This window comes from Hippopotamus amphibius, chromosome 16, assembly GCF_030028045.1.
Source record: "Hippopotamus amphibius kiboko isolate mHipAmp2 chromosome 16, mHipAmp2.hap2, whole genome shotgun sequence".
In the NCBI taxonomy this organism is placed as follows: domain Eukaryota; kingdom Metazoa; phylum Chordata; class Mammalia; order Artiodactyla; family Hippopotamidae; genus Hippopotamus; species Hippopotamus amphibius.
Genome location: NC_080201.1, coordinates 12,548,955 through 12,571,173, shown reverse-complemented (window position 1 = coordinate 12,571,173; position 22,219 = coordinate 12,548,955). Strand labels below are relative to the sequence as shown.

General features: G+C 42.6%; 1 protein-coding gene across 4 annotated transcripts in view; it reads left to right on the top strand.

Moving 5' to 3' along the window:
• Positions 1-487: 487 nt before the first annotated feature.
• The window catches only part of ZNRF1 (zinc and ring finger 1), a 100,658-nt gene continuing 78,926 nt past the window's right edge, over positions 488-22,219 (top strand). The window contains exon 1 of one of the 4 annotated variants that reach the window (XM_057711352.1): positions 488-1,642. In XM_057711352.1, the coding sequence (XP_057567335.1) occupies positions 1,219-1,642 (424 nt within the window). In that variant the 5' untranslated portion in view covers positions 488-1,218. The remainder of the gene's footprint in view (positions 1,643-22,219) is intronic. The other 3 variants (XM_057711350.1, XM_057711349.1, XM_057711351.1) reach the window with 3 other exon arrangements.

The following is a 22,219-nucleotide window of genomic DNA, read 5'->3' as shown; positions in this document are numbered from 1 at the left end:
AAGTTCTGATCTACTGTCAGCAAAATCTGGAGTTATAAGTGCCCCAGTGTGCTGTTTACCCCCGAAAAACTAAAAATCCCCTAAATGCTAAGCTTCCTGATTTAAGGGTTCTAGGATGGGGCACCTCCGATAGAACGGACAACGTGTCCACCAGAGGGTGCTGTGGGGGCAAATTTGTGCCGGGAGGGGAGCTTGACCAGTGACCCTCAGAGCCAGGCTGGCGTCTAAAGTAATTTTTATCCTTCCTTGCGTTTCCTTCCCACCCCTCGAACCATCGTCGCCCTTCCCCCACAGGTGGTTCCCCTCTGAATTATCAGCTCCTTTCGGGGGCAAAGAGGGCTTGCTTGGAAAGACGCCTTGCTTCTGTTCCTGACGCCCCACGGCTCAGGCCACTCAGGTCCCAGGCAGGTCGGGGCGGGCTGGGTGGGTGGGACCTCCCGGGCGTCAGCAGCCGGGCGCCAGCAGCCGGGCGCCGCAGGAGCCTCTAAGGGGTTAACCCGACGGGGGGGGGAGGGGGCGCGGGCCGCGCCTGCGCTCTGCCGCCCTCCATTGTCTCCACGGCGGCGAGGAGCGCCGGCGAGCGCAGCCCGGGACCGAGCGGAGCGGGGTGGCGCGGCTGGCGGGGCCGGCGGCGGCTGGAGCGAGAGCGCGACGCGACGCGACCGCGGCCTCCCGAGCTCCGCCTGGCCGCCCAGCGCCGCAGCCCGCTCGAGGCCTGGAGGGGTCCGGGCCGCCGTCCATGGTCGCGGCGTCCTGAGGCGGGGGACGCGCCCGGCGCCCCCAGGGCTCCTCCGCCTCCTGCTGTCGGGCGGGCGGCCTCCTCCGGCGCCTCCCTGCGCCCGCCCGCCCGCTCGCCCGCCCGCCTGCCGCCTCCCTCCCTCCTTCCCTGCAGCTCTCCCGGCTTTCTGGAGCCCGGGGGCGGCCTGTGGCGCGCCGAGCCCGCGCAGGACTGCGCCTCTTTGGACCTTGAGGGGAAACATGCGTTTGGCTTGGATCGTTTTAAATTCTTAGTTTGGGATCCCCGCCCGCCTGCCTCTTCCGCCCGCGGGTTTTTTTTTTTTTGTTTGTTTTTCTTTTTTCTTTTTTTCCCCCTTTTTCCCTCCCGGTCTCCTTTTTGACTTCCTCCCCCTTTATGCTCGCCCAACCCTCCCCGGGCTGCTGAGAAGTGGGGGAGGGTCTCGGCCTCCAGGTTCCCGCCCCATCGGGGCCCGGGCGAGCATGGGGGGCAAGCAGAGCACGGCGGCCCGCTCCCGGGGCCCCTTCCCGGGGGTCTCCACCGATGACAGCGCCGTGCCCCCGCCGGGAGGGGCGCCCCACTTCGGGCACTACCGGGCGGGCGGCGGGGCCATGGGGCTGCGCAGCCGCTCGGTCAGCTCGGTGGCGGGCATGGGCATGGACCCCAGCACGGCCGGGGGGGTGCCCTTTGGCCTGTACACCCCCGCCTCCCGGGGGACCGGCGACTCCGAGAGGGCGCCGAGCGGCGGAGGGTCGGCGTCCGACTCCACCTATGCCCACGGCAATGGTTACCAGGAGACGGGCGGCGGTCACCATAGAGACGGGATGCTGTACCTGGGCTCCCGAGCCTCGCTGGCGGATGCTCTACCTCTGCACATCGCACCCAGGTGGTTCAGCTCGCACGGTGGTGAGTCCGCGGGTGGTGGGGGCCTCGGAGGGTGGAGTGCAAGGGAGGGCGCGCAGGGGCGCCCCACACCTTCGCGCGCGTGCGAAGATTTGGAGGTGGGGTGCGCGACCTGGATCTGTCTGCCTTTCCCTTGGTTCCCGAAGCCAAGGGATGAATGGGATACGGGATAGCCACCCTCTAGAAAAGAGGCTTTGTGAGAGGCTGCGGAGCCGGGCGTATTAGGACTCCAGGCGTATTAGGACTCCAGGCGTTGGTTCACTTGTGGATGCCTATTGAAGTCTCATTCATTGGCATCCCCATCCTCAGAGAGGTCTTGCCTGGCTTATAGCAAGTCAGCCTCGCCGTTTCCTTTCTGTTATTGCTGCATTCTGCTTGCCTCACCGGTAACAGAGAGAATGATCCAATTTAATCAAGCAGTGTTTCCCAAACAAAGGGTGTGAAAGGAAAATTGGGGCCAAGTGGCATTTGGATTAGGGCTCTTGCTTTTGCTGAGAGAGGTGGGTGCCCAATTTTGTCACCCCGCTGGAAATCTGTTTGAATTGTTTAAAATGGAGCGGCCGCCAGGCTGCTGGCATAGACAGGTGTGGCCTGCTGGATGGAGGGCCCAGCCAGGGAGCCTCCCTGAGAGGCTTTGCAGGACCAGGGCTCTGGTTACCCATGCTGCATGCAGTAGCCTTGGCTCAGTGACTCTTGCATCCCTCCATCTTTCTTCTTCCCCTCCATGCTAAGTGCTTGGTCTTCCGGGTATTCTGCATCTTTTTGTAACCAAGAGGTGACATTTTATTGCCCCGTCGTTGGCACATGTCAGCGGGAAGGGAGGATTCAAAGAACCTGGATGAATTCATTTTGTGAACTTCTGGTGACAGGTCAGCGAAAAGCTGGAGATGGATTTCCCAGGCTCTAACTGGCAGGGCAGAAAATGCACTGGCAGGAGCTTTGAGAGGAAAACAGGTCTGTCTGCTTAGCTAACCAGAGAAGCCGGGTTAGGCTTCTAGAAAATTGGTCAGAAGGGGTGTGGGGCCGCTATTTACTAATTGGCAAGTTGGAAGTTAACATATTCTTACTCCTTTGGGAGACTTCAGAAAATTTAGATACTGTGTAGAAGAAAGATTGCTTTATGGGTGATTTATATGTTGGATCACTGTTCTAGCTATTGTGAAATAGGGTAGACTTTTTGGATCTCTATTTCTGAAAATAGTCTTACATTTTTTTCAATTCTTTAAAATAATTGTGAAATAGTTTTTAGGGGGAAATAGTGACTAATTTAGGGTAACACTCGACAGTGGCTTTTAATGGCTAGAATGGAATTTTAATCCCTGAACAAACCTCTAGATATCATTGAAACTTCTCTGACCAGCATGCATCCAGCTCTGCCCAGAATGAGATGCAAGGCATGGTTACCTTTGCCACTTTTAGACATTTGATCAGCTTTAGACATCTTGAACTTAATGATCTTTCTTATAAAATTTGGTCCAGAAAGAGTCGGGTGTATTTCTTAGATGATTGTAGTTAAGTTTTTAAAAGAACTGTCATTAGTTTCTGATTCTAAACTGAAAAGCACTATAAGGAGGTCTCAAAAATCACAGGTAGAATTTTGTGTGTTGCAAAAGTATAATCTTACAGAGGTTTGTCTGGAGAAGGAGTTCCCTTTTTGCTTCTTGTCTGTCTCTTACTAGAAACATCTTATTCCTGATTCCACCACCAAGTTCCATGCTGGAGTTGGGAGCTTACAATTGGATTTCAGAATTCTGACACCTCAGCTGTAAAACCTAAATTTTTTTTCACCTAGTCGTAGTGAGGTTAGGAAGAGCCACTGAACCGGGGACTACAGGAAAAGTTGGAGCATATTAATCCCTTGAGAGATTAATATTAAATGGGGGGGGCTGCTGTTAATATTTTGGGTAATAAAGTCGTTATAGGACCGTCCTGTCCTTTTGCAGAACATCGAATATACCTTGCTCTGCGGGCTCAATACCCTCACAAATTTCAAAGTACTCTTGGTGGGGGCAGGGGATCACCTGATTCAAATAAAGTACTTAAGTTTTTCCTGTGCAGCTCATTTGAGAGGAATTTTGATATTTCCACTCTTCTGCAATGGTGGCTCTATCTCAGCTTCTGGAACAGGCCATAGGCTCTTCCTTCCAGGACATCCCTTTCCTCTCTTGTTCGTTGCTGTAAGAAGAGAAATTTGTTTATTTTGGAGCCCTTGGGTAAGGTCCCAGCAGTTTTCACTCTTGTGTCTTAAGAGTAGAAGAGTGAGGATTTCAGTGCACAGTTGACTGAATGCCTGGATGTTGATGTGATGTCGTTGCTTGTGTTTTCAAGGTGCTTTTGGAACTCTTCATGGGCACAAAAAACAGTTGTCAGTGAAATAAGTGGGGGTGTTCAGTGAGCACAAGGCTTCCTCAAAGAGTGAGCTGATGTTGTGCCAGGAGGTAGAATACTGGGGTCCCAGCTTCTCGTTGGAGGAGCTGTGACCTTGGACAAGACACCTCACCTCTCTTGAGCCTTATCTTTGTTATTTTTATTTATTTATTATTATTTTTTTAAATTTATTTTTTTATTTATTGGCTGCTTTGGATCTTCCTTGCTGCGCGCGTGGGCTTTCTGTAGTTGTGGAGAGCGGAGGCTACTCTTCCTTGCAGTGAGCAGGCTTCTTATTGTGGTGGCTTGTCTTGTTGTCGAGCACGGGCTCTAGGCACGCAGGCTTCAGTAGTTGTGGCTTGCGGGCTCAGTAGTTGTGGCACATGGGCTTAGTTGCTCTACGGCATATGCGATCTTCCCGGACCAGGGCTTGAACCCGTGTGCATTGGCAGGTGGATTCCTAACCACTGTGCCACCAGGGAAGCCCTGTTATTTTTAAAATACAAATACAGCCAGCCTATAAAAGTTGTTCCCCAAATCCTGTGAGGATACACAGAAGTCACATTTGCCTTCCCCAGGCTGTGACCATTGCACACCCTGTTTTCTTTGCCTGGAATGCTTTTCCTTCCATTCTGCACATGGATAGCCTTTTATGATCCGTTAGGGCTCAACGTGAATTTCTCCTTAGAGACCACTCTTAAAAATTGGCTCCCTCCTGTCAGTCTCTCCAGTCACTCACTGTTACCTTGATAGCACTTAACATGCTTTATTTATCCATTTACTCTTTTTGTTTAATTTGACTAAATTTTAAGCTCCATGAAAGCAAGACTGTGCCTCTTTTTTCTTTTTTTAGGCTCTTTTTTGGAATATAATTGCTTTACACTCTTGTACCAGTTTTTGAGGTACACCAAAGTGAATCAGCTGTATTTAGACAAATATCCCCATATCCCCTCCCTCCCACGACTCCCTCCCACCCTCCCTGTCCTGGCCCTCTAAAGCATCACCCATCATTGAGTTGATCTCCCTTTGTTATACAGCAACTTCCCACTAGTTAGCTATTTTACATTTGGTAGTACATATATGTCTATGCTACTCTCTCACTTCGTCCTAGCTTCCCCTTCGCCACCCATCCCCAACGCCATGTCCTCAAGTCCATTCTCTATATCTGCATCTTTATTCTTGCCCTGTCACTGGGTTCATCAGTACCATTTTTTTAGATTCCATATGTATGAATTAGCATACGGTATTTGTTTTTCTCTTTCTGGCTTACTTCACTCTGTATGACAGTCTCTAGGTCTATCCACCTCATTACATATAGCTCAATTTCATTCCTTTTTATGGCTGAGTAATATTCCATTGTATATATGTGCCACATCTTTATCCATTCATCTGTTGATGGACATTTAGGTTGCTTCCATGTCCTGGCTATTGTAAATAATGCTGCATTGAACATTATGGTACATGTTTCTGTTTTGGTTTGTGGTTTTCTCTGGGTATATGCCCAGTAGTGGAATAACTGGGTCATATGGTAGTTCCATTTTTAGTTTTTTAAGGAAACTCCAAACTGTTTTCCATAGTGGCTGTACCAGCTTACCTTCCCACCAACAGTGCAGGAGAGTTCCCTTTTCTCCACACCCTCTCCAGCATTTATTGTTTCTAGATTTTGTGATGATGGCCATTCTGACCAGTGTGAGGTGATACCTCATGGTGGTTTTGACTTGCATTTCTCTGATGATTAGTGATGTTGGGCATCTTTTCATGTGTTTGTTGGCCATCTGCATGTCTTCTTTGGAGAACTGTCTATTTAGGTCTTCTGCCCATTTGTGGATTGGGTTATTTGCTTTTTTGTTAATAAGCTTCATGAGCTGCTTATATATTTTGGAGATTAATCCTTTGTCCGTTGCTTCGTTGGCAAGTATTTTCTCCCATTCTGAGGATTAAGACTGTGCCTCTTGATCACTGTTGTAACTCCTGCATTCTGTGTGCCGGGCACAAATATTTGTTGAGTGAATGAATTTGAGTGCCGTATGTTCATCATCTCATTTAATCACCACTGTAACTCTAGGAGGTAAATTGTTTTTATTCCCATTTTACAGGTGGGGAAACTGACGTGTCAGGGGAGGTTAAGGAACTTACGCAAGGCCAGATAGCTAACAGGTGGCAGAGCTGGGATTGGAATGCAGGTCTGCCAGTATCGGAATCCACCTGATCTCTTAGCCATCACCCTGTACTGCCTCTCTACCTAAAACACGAGGAAGCTGGGTAGCATCATGAAAATTGCACTGGCTTGCGTGTCAGAGGGCTAGGCTCCTCTCCTGGTTGGGCTGCTAGTTAACTGCCTGTCAAGTGAGTCATTTAGCCTCAGAGTCACCATTTCTCCACCTGTGAGATGGAGATAATACCTGTTCTGCTTACCTTGCCGGGTCACTGTTGTGATCTCATGAGATGGTGTTTACAAAAGCCAAGTAACATAGGAATGGGAAGTGGTATTCTCACAGGGGCACTTTTGTGGTTCTCTGCCTTCTTTCATCTCCTCACACTTTGCTGGGCAGAGAGATTTAGGATCATGTGAACTCTTTCCCCAAAATGGAAGCTAGTGCTCTCTTCTGAAATCTGACCTGTATTGAGGGGGCTGACCATAATAAGAATGCCATTTGAGAAGAGCTGCTTTATAGAATCCGAGTAGAGTCCCTTCTTTTCCACATTAAAATGAGTTTTGCTGTAAGGTGTTGACTCCTAATGGTTGTCTGGGTGGTATTCTGGAGGTCTGATCATCCTTTTGTAGTCCTGTTTATCTCAGAATACAGATTTCTAGATGTGGGGGGAAAATATAGAGGATCCACCACGTTGGAAGGAAGAAGTTGCCTGTTTCCTGGGCCCTAATGTAAAATGGCTGGTCATTGAGGTTTCCCTCCAACTTCTTAGTCGTGTGGGTGTACACGTGCCTGTGCAGAAAACTAAACTGTTCTCTGTTGTCACCAAGCCATCAACAGGGGCTGATAGAAGGTGACTTTTTGGTAAGTCTTTGAACATGCTAGCAGGATATCTCATGGGTTCTATTTTGCTGCCACTCTAGGGTTCTCAAGTGACTTAATTTTCTCTACTCTTAAACAATTAGGGAGAGTCGCCAGTTCCATCAGAGTGGGTCAGAAAGCCTCTTTGTGCCTCACTATAGGTGTGCTGGATGTAATGGTCCTTTCCATGGTTTCTGGAAAAGGAAAAGCATTCCGTGGCCTCCAGATAACATGATGGGTGCCTGCCCTGCAAAAGTTCTATTCTTCATGAAGACTGTTTGTGGGTTTTGGGGGAAGACTTTTTAAAAAGCAGAGTTTTTAGTTCTCTATTACCATGAGGGCTTATTTTCTGTAAAAGAAAAAAAAAGTTCCCCTGAGGAGAAGATCATTTCTTGAAGGTCACAGTTAATTCTTCCTCATTGGGGTTTGAAAGGTGTTGCAAGAAACAGTGGTTTCACTCTTAAAGTGTGTAATTTATAGGATGTGTACATTTTGCCATTAAATAGAGACACACCCCAGATAGGTCACAAGGAATACTCTCTGAGCCAAGCCACTCTTTACCAGAAATGCGATTCTAGTTCCTTTTGGGGAAAGGAACATGCTTTGTATTTTTACAGATGTGACATTCAACCCAAGCTTATTGGGCACTTACATTTTAGCGGACCCAATTTTAAAACTAAACCTCAATTTTGACAGTTCCAAAATTGGAAAAAACGTCACAGGGAAGTGGTGGTAACTTAAATGGGCTCTTGGTCTTGCTCTTACTAACCCTTAAGTAAGGGATGTTTTTAATGACTGAGTCACTGAGGTTGTGGTACCAAAATCTTGAAGTTAGTTCAAAACCTAAATCATATTCCCAGTCTTTTAGAGTGATGGATGTGTACAAATTTCCATCTGTTTCTCCTCCAAGCTTTGTCATGGCCTCGTCTCAATCAAATGGTTCCTAGTGATTACTGTGGGTGTAGGCTTGAGTATGAGAATGGTCTTCTCACAGACCTGGCAGTTTTCACCTCTGAATCTTATTTTCTCATAAGAACACAGGTTTGTCCTTGAAACCAGCAGTTGGGTTCTGACTTTGATAGGCTAAATGGGTGAGGGGTGAATTGTGGGTGTGAGTGAATAACCTGAAGACCAACCCTCAAGTGTGAAGCAAATAAAGAACTAAGTTTAATCTTAAAGCAGCATCTGGGGTACTTTGTGGACAGATGAGACTGTTTACCTTGAATCTCCCTGGGGTTGTTGGAATTGAGAGTACAGCCTTCCTCTGTTGGGAGTAAAGAGGAAGAAGGAATTCGCTGCTCCCCGTAAAGTTAGAGGAGGCATGGTGAGAATTTATAGCACACTCCTGGATCTGTAAGGCGAAGGAGGCAGATGCGTAGAGGAGCTCTCCTGATTTCTGTGAATGGTTCAAAGGGTTTTCAAACTTGACTCTGCCCAGTATTCTCTAGGGCCTCTTTAACAATGCAGATGACAGGACTCCATTCCCAGAGTTCAGTAGAATCTGAATTTGTAACAAATGATTCTAAAAATGTAGTCAGAATACAGTCTGTATCTGAAGCTCACCCCTTACCATGGATTTAATTTTTCTCTCCCCAAACAGAGAAAGAACCCTGAATGCTTTGCTCATGCATTCATTAGTATTACTTTCAATGTCACTAAACAAGTCAGATATTTCCCAGGCAGAATCCATATAAATCTTCTTTTCTATTGCTCCCAGAGGGTAGATCCACCCAGCAGGAGCATTGTTCACTCTTTAACCGTTTTCTTTTACATGGTACTAAGCATTTTTGTCCTACAGATAGTCCTGAGCCAATCTGCCTTGGTTCTGAGTTGCTCCGAACAGAAGGTGGTTGTGGCAGGGTCCCCTATCCTTCTGTGCTTGTCTTCCCCTTGATTTTTCTCTGAAGGCACAGCTGCCGTTGGCTGCTTGTGCTACAGAAGGGCTTCCTGAGTTACATCCTCTTTCTTATATCCCCAGCCAGGCAGCTAGACAAGCCAAAATCTTAGGATGAATCCAGACTTTAAAGTGGACAAAATTTTATTTCGTTCATTCGTTCTTTTTCTTTCTTTCTCTTTCTTTCTCTTTCTTTCTTTCTTTCTTTCTTTCTTTCTTTTTCTCTTTCTTTCTTTCTTTCTTTCTTTCTTCTTTCTCTCACTTTTTTCTCTCTCTCTTTTTTCTCTTTCCCTTTCTTTTTTTCTCTCTCTCCTCTTCCTTCCTTTCTTCCCTCTCTCCCTCCCTCTCTCTCTTTTTCCTTCCTAACTTCCTCTCTTCCTCCCTCTCTTTCTCTCTCTCTCTCTCTCTCACTGAAAGTATGAGGCTTTGTGTGCGTGGAGACCTGTTGAGCTAAGACATTCATTTATTCAACTGAGATTGATTGAGTGCTTCCAGTGTACCTGGGACCTGTGCTGGGAATGTATATTTATTATGAGGTGATTAGCATTACTTTGTACTTTCTAAGAATTTTTGCTTCCTCACTCCTTTAGGACAGAGCCTGAGTGTTGCAGCTTGTGGAAGATTTTACCTTCTCCATCAGTTGCTCTGTTGAATAAACAGACAAATTCAGGTGCTTGTCCATGAGGCTCTACACGGATGGTCTCTTCTCTACTCTTCACTCACACTGTTGTTCCTTCTTAACTGAGTCCTCTATCTGGGCTGGCGCAGGTGATCTTTTCTCTGTGGTTCCAGTCAAGTACCTGCTAAGAAGAAATTCCTTTGACTTCAGTATCTTTGTCATCCCTAGAGCCACTTTTCTTTCTGGTCACTGAATACTGTTTTCTAGAAGCCCGATCCGCCACTTTTTAAATCCATCTCTGCAAAATTTATCCCAAGCCAAAACGTCCACAAGGAAATGTAAGAGTTTTCTTCCTTGGTCTTGTGTTTGTCTCTGAGCTCCACGACATTGACACTTTAGTGCTGTTTTAATTTCTAGAGCCTTGTTTATCACAGGCAACACTAGTGATGGAAATGTCATTTCCTCCTGGAATAATTATTAAGTCCATGTTATAGTTGAGTATTTTTTTTGCCCAAAGTAAAGAATTTAGAAGAATGTTCTGTGCTGAGAGACTTTATGCAGGCTTTGACTGTTAAGGTGATACCTTCCTCTCTGAAGGATAACCTTTGGAGAGGTCCCTCCTTACATTTCGGCACATGTGGTGCTCTTGGTCTTGGTGAATTAGACTTGGCTAGCATGGCTCCACTTTGCTTGTTGGCAGTACCTCCAGCCCTCTACAAAGTGTAGTTAAATAAGCCATGCTTCAAAAAGAGTTGTTCCGAAATTAGTCATCTCCGTACTGTACAGTATCTTTTAAGCTCAAAGTCGATTTGTTAGCATGTGGGAGAAACTTAAATCTGGAGTCACCCAGGTGATCTGAGACAGACTAGGAGGAGAATGCAAGACTGAGACCCTGAGACCCCGACCAGCTTGGTCATTTTGCCCATATTTCTCCAGTCTTTAGAGATCTTTTCATTTGTTTCCCTCTCAAATATCACCCCCCCACCCCACCCCCACCCCCCGCCAAGGTGCTTTTCCTTAGAGAAAGCTATCAGGATTCTTTCATCTTGATGCCTGCCTAAGTACCCCAGGAATCCTACAAGGATTTGAGAGGGCCCTTGTGATTCCAGCCTAAACCAATGAAGTATTTGGTCTACCATAAATTCAAATGAGCTTTCTGTAATATTCTTCTGTTCTGTTTAGATCATACACACTTTTAATGCCCTCACAGGTATAGCACCATCTAAGTCAGCTTTTCAAAGGAAATGGCTGAAACATTCATACCATTGCGGCCAGTTGCCCTGGCGAACTCTGGTAAGTCCAAGGCCTGTGACCAGGGCTGGCTTGCAAGCTAGCTGCCTTCCATCTTCATATCTGACAAGCCCAGTCATGTTGGCTGTGTTTAATGCATCTGTTTCCTACCTCCTCTCAGCCCAGAGGCCAAATGCAGTGTGAAAGGACAGTGAATCTAAGCATCTCCAGTATTTTGAGGTATAGGAATCTCCTATGAAGTGTAGACCTTTGAGAAATAGTATTATGAGCTGTTCTGTTTTTGCTCTGGCTTTGGAAAACCTTTGGATTCTTCTACTGAACATTTGTTTGAAAAAAAAAAAAAAACTTTTTAATGAAACAGTGTGAGTCACAAAGCAGCCACTCCTTCTCATAATAGCATTTCTCACCAGGGGAATTTTTGGTAGCTTTTGGGGGAGGGATTTGAGTAGGTTGTGGAAGATAAATCCCTCTGTTGAACATAACCAAAGGCTGCCATATCAGAACTCTGGTGCTTTCCGTGCTGACAGCAAGCCCTGAATTCAAAGTGCAGGACAGCAGAATAGAATGGGGAGGCCTGTGCTCAGTGAATTGTCGCAGTAGCGTGACCAATGAGATTGGAGTTTCGGCATTCAAACTCAGTTCATTAAAACTCTATTGTAGTGTAAAAGGATCATGAAACGGAGGCCTTGGGTCAGAGGGCCTGAGACCATTTACAAGAACAACATTATATTTCTGGATTAAAGGATGGCTGCGGGCGTAGTGATGAGAATATAAGAGCCATGAGTGTGCCTCCTTTTTCCATATTGTGAAATGGTGGCATGGCGCTTGGCACTGACCGTGGGACTACTTGACAAAGAGAGGGTTCGTACAGGGTCTGTGCTCTTAAGACTTTAGGTCTAGTAAAGCCCTTAAAATGACATCCAAAGTGAATGCTTCATCCAGTGTCTTTGTCGGAGGATGAAAAAGACGTGCTGGGTATATTGAGAGTTTAGAACAAGCCAGGATTATATGACCAAAATCCAAAATGCCTGTCCCCTGCCTCTCTGCCTGCCGGAAACTGAGTTTTCACTGTTTCCAACTTCAGTGACTTACAGTACTTCTTGCGTCCTCATGTCTGAACCACGTCTTATGTAAGCTACAGACAGAGGAAAGTCTGAAAGGTTATTACAGCTTGAGATTTACTTTCCTTTGGAAAGTCATAGCTGTCTCCATTCCGTGTTTTCCTGGCTTTGTACTTTTCTTCAAAGTCTGTTACCAGTTCCAAGTCTCCAGAGCTCCATAAATGGGAAAAGGAAGCCAGCATTTGATGCCTAAGAGCCAGCAATAACTAAGAGAAAAGGGCAGAACCACGGAACTGGGAGGGAGAGTTCTGGGCCTTAAAGGTATCCAGGCCTCTAGGATTCTAGATACATCCTGCAGAGATGACTTTAACCAACTTCTTCAAACAAGGAAAAAGCAACAGGAACCTCTGTTCTGAGAGGACAGATTTCTCTTAGGTTATATAGTAGAGGCTCAACATTTTTAATTGATGGCATAATTACAAAGTATCTTTTGCCTAAAGAGTTCAAAACAATTAAGAAAAAAGTGATTATTACTTTTATAAAATGGCAGGAATAACTTTCCTCTCTTTTCCCTGAGGGTCCCCAGGGTATATCTTGTCACGGGATCCAAGCTGGAGCCTGACCCTTCCTTTTCCTGTCCATTCACATTTATTAGATGAACTCTGTAAAGTTTCAGTCCTGTAACTGCAAGATGGAAGGGTCACAGGGGTTTGTGCTATTTCAATTTTGGTTTCACTTGCACATTTTAGGAAATCAGATAGTGGTGTGACTGAATAGGAGTTCTTGTCTCTTGGAATCGTTTCAAAAAATGAACTATTTCAGGCCTTTGAAAGAGATAACGTACTTACCTACCAAGCAGATTGATATTGGGTTGGCCAAAAAGTTCGTTCGGGTTTTTTCCATAACATCGTATAAATAGAACAGTACAGATGTAATTGTATGGACCTCGCTCATTCCTCTTTTTCTGCTTCCCTTCCCAAAAGTAACCACTGCCCTGAGTCTCCTGTTGATCACCCTGTATGTGTTCATACTTTTTACTGCCTGTTTCTATCCAAAACAGTATTTAACTTACATAAACTTTACATCTCTATACATCTCTATCCTTTCATATCTCTATCTAAAGATATACCTCAAAATGGATTTGAGATCTGTAAATCCATTGTGCAGTTTGCTGCTCTAACATGTTCATTTTTGCTGCTCTAGTCTATTGTACAGATATACCACAAACATCACCATTTATCAATCCATGCTCTTGTCAGTGGATATTAAAGTTATTTTCAGTTACTTCGAGAACGTTTTGCTGTTTCCTTGTGTAGTTGAATGAGAATCTTTCTTGAGTACATCCTTAGTCATGAAATAGCTGGGTCATAGGCTCATCTATGTATATCTTCAACACTTGATTAAATATTGCCCGGTAGATTGCCAGTGTGCTTGTACCAATTTATACTCCTCAAATAGCACATTTTCACTTGTCTCATGTTCTTGCCAACACTTGATATTGTCATACTTGAATTTTTGGCAAGCTCTGGTGAGTGTGAAATGGTATATCATTGTGATTTTTGTTATTTATATTCTTGATATAATATGTATTTACATATAGTGAATATCCTAATGTTGTATATTTAATCATCATGCTTGTTCATGTCTTTTATCCATGTTTATATTGGATGCTTCATCATTTTCTTACTAGTTTGTATGAATTTGTTTTTGTGTCATTTTGTTTCCAGATATACATCTGTATATTCCAGTTTGTGGGTATATCTTTATTCTCTTTGCATTCTTACTGTTAACTTACCTTTAATGTAATTGAATATTCCAGTGTTTTCCCTAATGGCGTGTGCATTTTGTGTCTTAAGAAAGATTTTCTTTCCCTGAGGTCATAAAGATTGTTATCTTATATTTTCTTCTAAAAGTTTTTAAATTTTGCCTTTCATATTTAAGTCCTTAATCTATGGAGAATTAAATTGTTTGAATGGAGTAAGATAAGGATGTATTTTCCTTCTTCCATATGAATAACCAGCTCTCCCAGCAGCAAGTGAGGAATGGTAAGTCTTTTCCTACTGATTTGCAAAGCTACCTCTATCAAGTTTCAAGATACCTCTATCAAAATATCAGGTTTCCTTCCAGGCATGGATTTGTTCCTGGGCTTTTTTGTTCTGTTCCATTGGTCAAATTGTCTATCCTTGTGCTAATACTTTCTTAATTACTATAGTTTTGTCTTGCTGTGTAGAAGGGCAAATCCTTTCATCTTGTTATTTATTCTCTTTCAATGCTGTGTTGTCCAAATAAAGCTTTCTAGGGGACAAATAAGGGAATCCGGATAGAATCAACAAAATGAGTACAGAGTACCAGAAACTGCTCTGTTTATAGCTGTTATTCTTAATGACAGGACATCTGGCAGACCGACCCAAATGGGCAGTTTCAAATTTTTCCCCCTACTATATTGCACAAACAATAACATTTCCCTATGTCTTTGTATTGCAAACAGCAGAATAAACAGATCTCTGTGTTACAGACAACAACAATAAAAACAACAAAAACTGGTTAGCTATTTTTGGCGCTTTTTGCTTCCAGATAGATTTTAAAATCAGCTTTGTCAACTTCTATGGGGGAAAAATTGTTAGGATATTTATTGGAGTTTTATGTTGAGTTTATCAGTTGCCATCTTTATAAAATTGGGTCTACCCGTGAACCTGATGGGAATGGACTTGGATATAAGAATAGAATTTTCTTACATTTTAAAAAACTTTGAAATAATTGCTGACTTACAGAAGAGTTGCAAAAAATGCAAAATAAATATTGCATTTCCGTAGCCAGAATCTTCAAATGTTACCAGAAAGACATAAATAGTTAATAGTCCATTAAGATCTTGACTCTGCGAAGCAGCTTAAGGTCTTAATGAAATATCTCAAGTCTGAGGAGTCTACATTGACCTGTTGCTAGGAATGGGAAAGCCACATGATCTTAAAGTGACATGGTGTCTGAAGGGATGGCTAGGCCTAGTATGGAGATTTACTTTCTTCAGAGTTGTTCTGTATGCTTATGTGATTTAAAGTAGATCAAGTCCCAACCTCTGCTCCTGCGGTGTGTGCTGGTATCTCATCTGATCGAAAAGGGGCTTCTTGCCCTTCAATTGAGAATCTTCAGTTGACAGCTGGAGGCTGGGTAATTTGGGTCAAGTCTGCCTCAGTATCCCCTGAGAATGTCTTCTGGGGGTTTGGCTTGGCTGAGCCAGAGGTACCTGCATGGGAGGTGCCTGCAATGAGACACCCCTTCTTGGAAGGCAGCTATGCTTATCACTATACCACCAATGCACACAAGAAACCCCTTTTTGGGAGAGGCAGTGTGGGGTAGCGGTTAAGGTGAAGTGAGGCTTATAATAATTATGTCTATCAGATAGTACTATTGTATCAATTAAATGAGCTTATAGGCATATCCACATCACTCAAAACATTGCCCAGCAGATAGTGATCAGTAAAAGTAACCTCTTATTATTATTTAATGTCTCTGGGTAAGTCTTAGTAATTATCTAAAGATCTTGATTTTTTTTTTTTGTTAGATCTATCCCTAGGTACCTTATAGTTTTTTTGTTATTGCTATAAGTAGTTTGTTTGTTTATTTATTTATTGACTGCATTCGGTCTTCATTGCTGCACGCAGGCTTTCTCTAGTTGCAGTGAGTGGGGGCTACTCTTTGTTGTGGTGCGCAGGCTCGTTGCCGTGGCTTCTCTTGTGCAGCACGGGCTCTAGGCGCATGGGCTTCAGTAGTTGTGGCACATGGGCTCCAGTTGCGGCACATGGGCTCAATAGTCGTGGCTCACAGGCTCTAAAGCACAGGCTCAGTAGTTGTGGCACATGGGCTTAGTTGCTCCAGGGCATGTGGGATCTTCCTGGAGCAGGGGTCAAACCTGTGCCCCCTGCATTGGCAGGCGGATTCTTAACCACTGGGCCACCTAGGAAGCCCCTAAATAGTATATGTAATATTTGTTATAATTATTTTGGGTTTCTGGTATATTCAGCAGACTTGTTGGGCTCTTACATGTCTAATAGTTTTAATGGGAAGCATCTATAGGGGAAATCCAGGAGAATCATGTTGGTAAATAATGACTGTTTTGTTTCTTCTCTAATTCTCTGTGTATCACTCCTCTTTCTTACTTTAGGATTGCTGGCAGTTTCCTCTGGTGAAAAGTTTATTTGACTTTATAACTATGGGCATCCTTATTTACCTCCTGTTAAAGGAAGTACTTCCTTTTTTTTTTTTTTTAAAGATTTAATATTTATTTATTTGGTTACACTGGGTCTTAGTTGTGGCACATGGGCTCCTTGGTTCTGGCATGTGAACTCTTAGTTGTGGCATGCATATGGGATCTAGTTCCCTGTTCAGGGATCAAACTTGGGTCCCCTGCATTGGGAGCACAGAGTCTTATCTACTTTGCCACCAGGGAAGTCCTAGGAAGTGCTTCTTGCATTGGAAGTATTGTGTATGTTTTTGGTGGATAGCTTTTATTCCCTTCTATTCTCAAGTTATTAAATTAAATATCACAAATGGCTATTTTATCAAAATTTCCTTTGCTTTCATATTGTCTTTCTCCTTTAATTTGTTACTGAGGTGAATTATATTAATAGATTTTGTAATGTTAAACTATCCTTATATTCTTTAAATAAACTCTGCTTGGTTGTGATGTGTTCTATTTTTATACGTTGCTAAATTTAATATGTTAATATTCTGCTTGGGATTTCTGCGTATGTTATAAAATTTCACTCATTTTTATACTCCTTTTCTTGTTATTAAAGTTAATGTAGCCTTTTAAAGGTCATTTAGGAGTATATGTTCATTTTTTTCTTGAAGAGTTTGTATAAAGGTGCATTAGAGTTCTGGCTGCAAACAGATGGCACACTCAGAGAGGTTATTGAATCAAATTTAATTGAACAGACATTTTACAAAGGTGTGGGCAGGATTAAAGGAACTAACAGTAGATGGTAAAGCACCTGGAGACTGGCCACAGTGGGAAGCTGTCATATAACACCTAGCTCTGAAGTGCATGGGGAGGGAGCCATTACCAAATATGATGAGAACTGTAGTCCTGGGAGAGATGTCCCACAGAACTAGGAGAAAGAAACCACTGCCATACCATGGCAAAGCACAGAACGCGCCAGGTAATAAGTACTCCCAATCTCTCTATCATCTTGTCCTCTGATCTCCTGCTTCCCATTGGCCAAACACAACAGGAGTTTGGGAGGCAAGGAAACCTTGTCCAGACTTGTTAGCCTTCTGGAGCATAGAACAGAGAGGAAAGTGGATCTGGAGGAAACAGATAGAGACAAAGGAAATAGCTATATTTTGAATGCTTGGTGGAATTTACATGTAAAATTCTCCTGTAAAATGGTCTGGGCCTAGGACTTTTTTTGTTGAGTAGGCTTTTATCTAATGATTCAAGTTCTTCAGTGTTATTGGTCTATTCAGGTTTTCTGTTCTTGTGTCATATATTTCAAGACAGTCTCTGTGTCTATCTCTATATTATGTCTCCCTTTTCATTCCTAATATTATTTGTATGTTTTCTTTTTATTCTTGATAAGTCTTGCCAGACCTATTTTTTATTATTTTATTTTCAAAAGAGCAGCTTTTGATTTTGGCCATTGGCTCCACCACCCCGCCACCCCACCCCTTTTCACTGCTTTATACTCTTAACTGTATTTTGTCTTTCCTTCTACTTTCTTTTTCTTTTCTTTTTTTATAAATTTATTTATTTTATTGGCTGTGTTGGGTCTTCATTGCTGCACACGGGCTCTCTTTAGTTGCAGCAAGCGGGGGCTACTCATTGTGGTGTGCGGGCTTCTCATTGCAGTGGCCTCTCGTTGCAGAGCATGGGCTCTAGGCGCATGGGCATCAGTAGTTGCGCCACATGGGCTCAGTAGTTGTGGCGCATGGGCTTAGTTGCTTCACGGCATGTGGTATCTTCCTGGGGCAGGGATTGAACCTGTGTCCCCTGCATTGGCAGGTGGATTCTTACCCACTGTGCCACCTAGGAAGTCCCTTTCCTTCTACTTTCATTGGGCTTCCTGTTTGTGTTTTTCTAACTTAAGTGTACCCTATGCTCATTGACTTTTTAATCTCCTTTTCTAATATAGTCATTTAAGGCTCTAGAATTTTCCTCTGAGCACTTCTTTAACTGGGTCCCATGATTTTTTTTTTAATATTTATTTTTGGCTGCGTTGGGTCTTAGTTGCGGCATGCAGGACCCTCCGCTGTGGCGTGTGGGCTCCTCTCTAGTTGTGGTGCACAGGCTCCAGAACACAAAGGCTCTGTAGTTATGGCACATGGGCTTTCTAGTTGTGGCCTGTGTACTCAGTAATTGCGGCGGGCGGGCTTAGTTGCCCTGTGGCATGTGAGATCTTAGTTTTCCCTCACCAGGGATTGAACCTGCATCCCCTGCATTGAAAGGTGGAGTCTTAACCACTGGACCGCCAGGGAAGTCCTTGGATCACATGATTTTTGATCTATAGCGTTTTCTTTATCATTCATTTCTAGGTATTTTCTAATTTTTAGTATTCCTTTGATTCATGAGTTATTTATTTTAAAATTATTTTAAAATTTCCAAAAAATTTTAAGTTGGTCTCTAATTTAATTGCATTATAGTCAGAGAACAGTCTGTATAATCCTGATTGTTTGGTTTTATTTTTTTTTACTTAGTTAATTAATTAATTAATTAATTAGGCTGTGCTGGGTCTTAGTTGTGGCACACAGGATCTAGTTCCCTGACCAGCGATTGAACCTGGGCCCCCTACATTTGGGAGCACAGAGTTGCAACCACTGGACCACCAGGGAAGTCCCCATTGGTTTTTATTGATATTTGATTTGTGGCATACTACATGATCAATTTCCATAAATATTTCATTCATTCTTGAGAAGATTGTGTTCTGATTGTTGGGTGAAATTTGATTCTGATATCCTTAGATCAGGCTTATCAGTTGTGTTGTTCAAATTTTCCTTATTTTACTGAATTTTGGTGTTCTTGATCTACCAATTCCTGAAAGAACTTTGTTAAACTCTGATTGTGGCTTCTCCAACTTCACTTTATAAAATTTTGGTCAATTTTTGCTGTATGTAATTTGAACTTCTCTTAAGTATATAGTTGTTTTAGAATTGTTTCTATCCTTCTAGAGAATTGCTTTTGTAGAGAACATCTTTATCTCGAATAATACTTTTTTCTTTGGTCATTTTTGTTTGGTATTAATGCCAGCTTTCTTTTTGTAACTATTTGCTGGTATCTTTTCCTGTCCTTTTATTTTCAGTCCCTACGTCCTAACATCTTATATGTGTCTCCTGTAAATGACAGATTTTTTTTTTTTTTTTTTTGGATTTTTTTCCAACCTAATCTGAGACTTTAATTGGCAAGTTTAATCCATTTAAAAAGTGTTGTGAATACCACTGTATGTTAATTTAATATCTTATTAGTGTAAATATATTATTATTTCAAATCTTATTAAATATATTATTATGTAGTATGTTGTTTTGTGTTACATACCATGTATTTTGTTTGCATTTTTCGCCTTTCCTGCCTTCTGTTAGATAACTTGGGTTTTTTTTAATCACCATCTGGAAGCTTTCAGTTCTTTTAGAGGCTACTCTTAAATTTTTGGCCTGCATACTTGAAAAAAAATCTGATGTTAAATCATTATCTCTACTCTCCTCCCAAATAAAAAAGAACCCACAGTGTGTCTTACACATTGTTGAGATTCATTATTCTAATTCTACTTTGTTTTTTTTTTACTCTAGAATTAGTTGTTCCTGTTCTTATTTGATAAAATCTGCTTTTGGAGTCACCCACCTGCTTACCAGATTCTTTGCCTAGTGTTCCTTCTTTCATCATACTTCACCCTTCTGAGTTAAATTTCGTTCTTCCAGAGGTAGGGGTTAATTTTTTTTTTCAGTGAGAATTCATTAAACAAACACTTTTTTTTTTTTGCTTGCAAATGAAAAAGTTTTTATTTGTTGTTAACTATTGAGTGATAATTTAGCTGGGTATAAAAATCTGGGTTGGCAGTTATTTTTTTCTCAGCAGTTGGACAATGTTATTCCATTCATTATCTTTTGGCTTCTGATATTGCAGTTGAGAAGTCTGATTCTCAGCTCTTACAGTTAATTTGTTGTTTCTCTTAGCTGCTTTATAGTTTTTTCTTCTTTTTTTTACAAAAAAATATTTATTTATTTATTTATTTGTCATTTGGCTGTGCTGGGCCTTAGTTGTGGCATGCAGGATCTTCATTGCTGCATGTGGGATCTTCATTGCAACACATGGGATCTTTAGTTGCGGCATACAGGCTCTTAGTTGTGGCATGTTGGATCTAGTTCCCTGACCAGGGATTGAACCTGGGCCTCCTGCACTGGGAGCGCAGAGTCTTAACCCCTGGACCACCAGGATAGTCCCTATAATCTTTTCTTTGTTCATGGTATTATGCAAATTTACTGTTGTGTGTTCAGGGTTTGATTTATTTTTATTTTTCTTACTTGGTATTTGTCCTTGAATCTGTGAGTTCATGACTTTCCGAGCATCTGAGAAACTCTCAGCCATGTATCCCTTCAGATTTTGCCTTTGTTTTATTCTCTCCCATCTTTCCTTTTGGAAATCTTAGAATTCATGTATTGGACATTTTTTTCCTATCCTTCATGTTTCTTAAACAGTTCCATATTTTCTAACTCTTTATTTCTGTATGCTGCATTCTTGGTAATTTCCTATCTCTACCTTTCAGTACAGTAATTCTTTCTTCACCTGTTTTTTAACCTGTCCATTGAGTTTTATGTTTCATTGAACTACATTTTAAATTCCTTGTGGGTTGTTTGCTATTTACCTTTAATTGTGTAAAAGAATTTTTAAATGACTAAGTCACCTTACTTTCGTGGTTCATTTTTCTCTTTGGGAAAATAAGTGGGGTTGGCTAGCTGCTTTCTGTTCTCTTCCTGCTTGGAAATTCCATAAAGCTCTATCACTGGCATTATACTGTTGAGCAAACAAGCACTATGAACAGGGAGGCAGGAAGCTGGAAGCCCATCATCATTTTGTTCTCTACTCCCAGAGGAAGAGCAGCTCCTGAGTCATATAGGGAAATCTTTCAGCACTGTACCTCTTGGGGGCCCACAGCTGTGGCAAGAATCTGTTTCTATGGCAACAGAAGACTTAACTCTTCCTCTGTACTCAGAATATGCAGAGGGAAGTTACAGGATAAACTTTTAGAGCTTTCCATTTTCTAGGAAGGCTGGATTTATTCTCTTTCTTCTGTGCTATATAGTAGCACTGTCCAATATAGTAGCCACTAACCACATGTGGCTATTTAAATTGCAATTATTTAAAATTTAAAATTTCCTTTGAGTCGCACTAGCCATATTTCAAGTGCTCAGTAGCTGTGAGTTGATAGTGACTGCTGTAATTGGACAGTACAGATACAGAACATTTCCATCATTGCAGAAAGTTCTGTTGGACAGTGCTGTTCTGAACTCTTCCATAGTATTCTTACAGTAGACAGAGAGTTGCTAAATGTTTAGTTTCAGAAAATGGATCAAGTGAACTTGTTGATAACCAGAAACTAGAAGGCTTTCTTTAGAGTTACCACCATTCTGTACTATCTGTATGTGGGAAGAATTCAGAGGGTGTTGCATTCTGAGAATGATTTATGGGATGAAATGATAAACCCAAGCCTACTTGTCTTACCTGTAGTTTGATACCATGGGAAGATGGTAAGTAGAAAGGTGAATGAACCTGATGTTGAATAAACTTTGGGGAACATGGAGAAAAGTATTGCATGGGTCTATTGATTTTTACATAATCATGATTAAACTGAGAATAGGGAGGATGAGTTTGTGAGTGACTGGAGATAACAAGCCCAAGGTCTTATTACTTGAAATTTGACTCAGGTTGGAAATTCCTTGTAATGAAATCATCTTTCTCCACCCCCTCAAATTGCCATCTCATTCTCCTTTGAGTTGCAATAGAACAGTTAAAGATTCTCAAGAGAAAAGAGGTACCTTCTTCCTCTAACCTCCCCCTCTACATACACACACCCACACCTTCTTCAAATTTAGCAACATTTCACAGTGACTGGACTCAAGATAGACCAAAAATAAGAACAATGTGGGTCATGCCAGCCTGACCCCAACAGGTTGTGAAGAGAGGAAAGGGCCAGTAACCCTATCCTTGTTCTCTGCCTATGACAAAGAACTACTAAAAAAACGTACTTCACTCTTTATTACGGAGCTCTACGTGGACTCAGAATCCTTCTCAACACAGTGCTTGGGTGCCCAATTCAGACTAACTAGCTGGAGTTGGCATTCGAGGCTAAACCTGTTTATTGTTCTTTGCTAGGGATTCAAGGCTTGGAG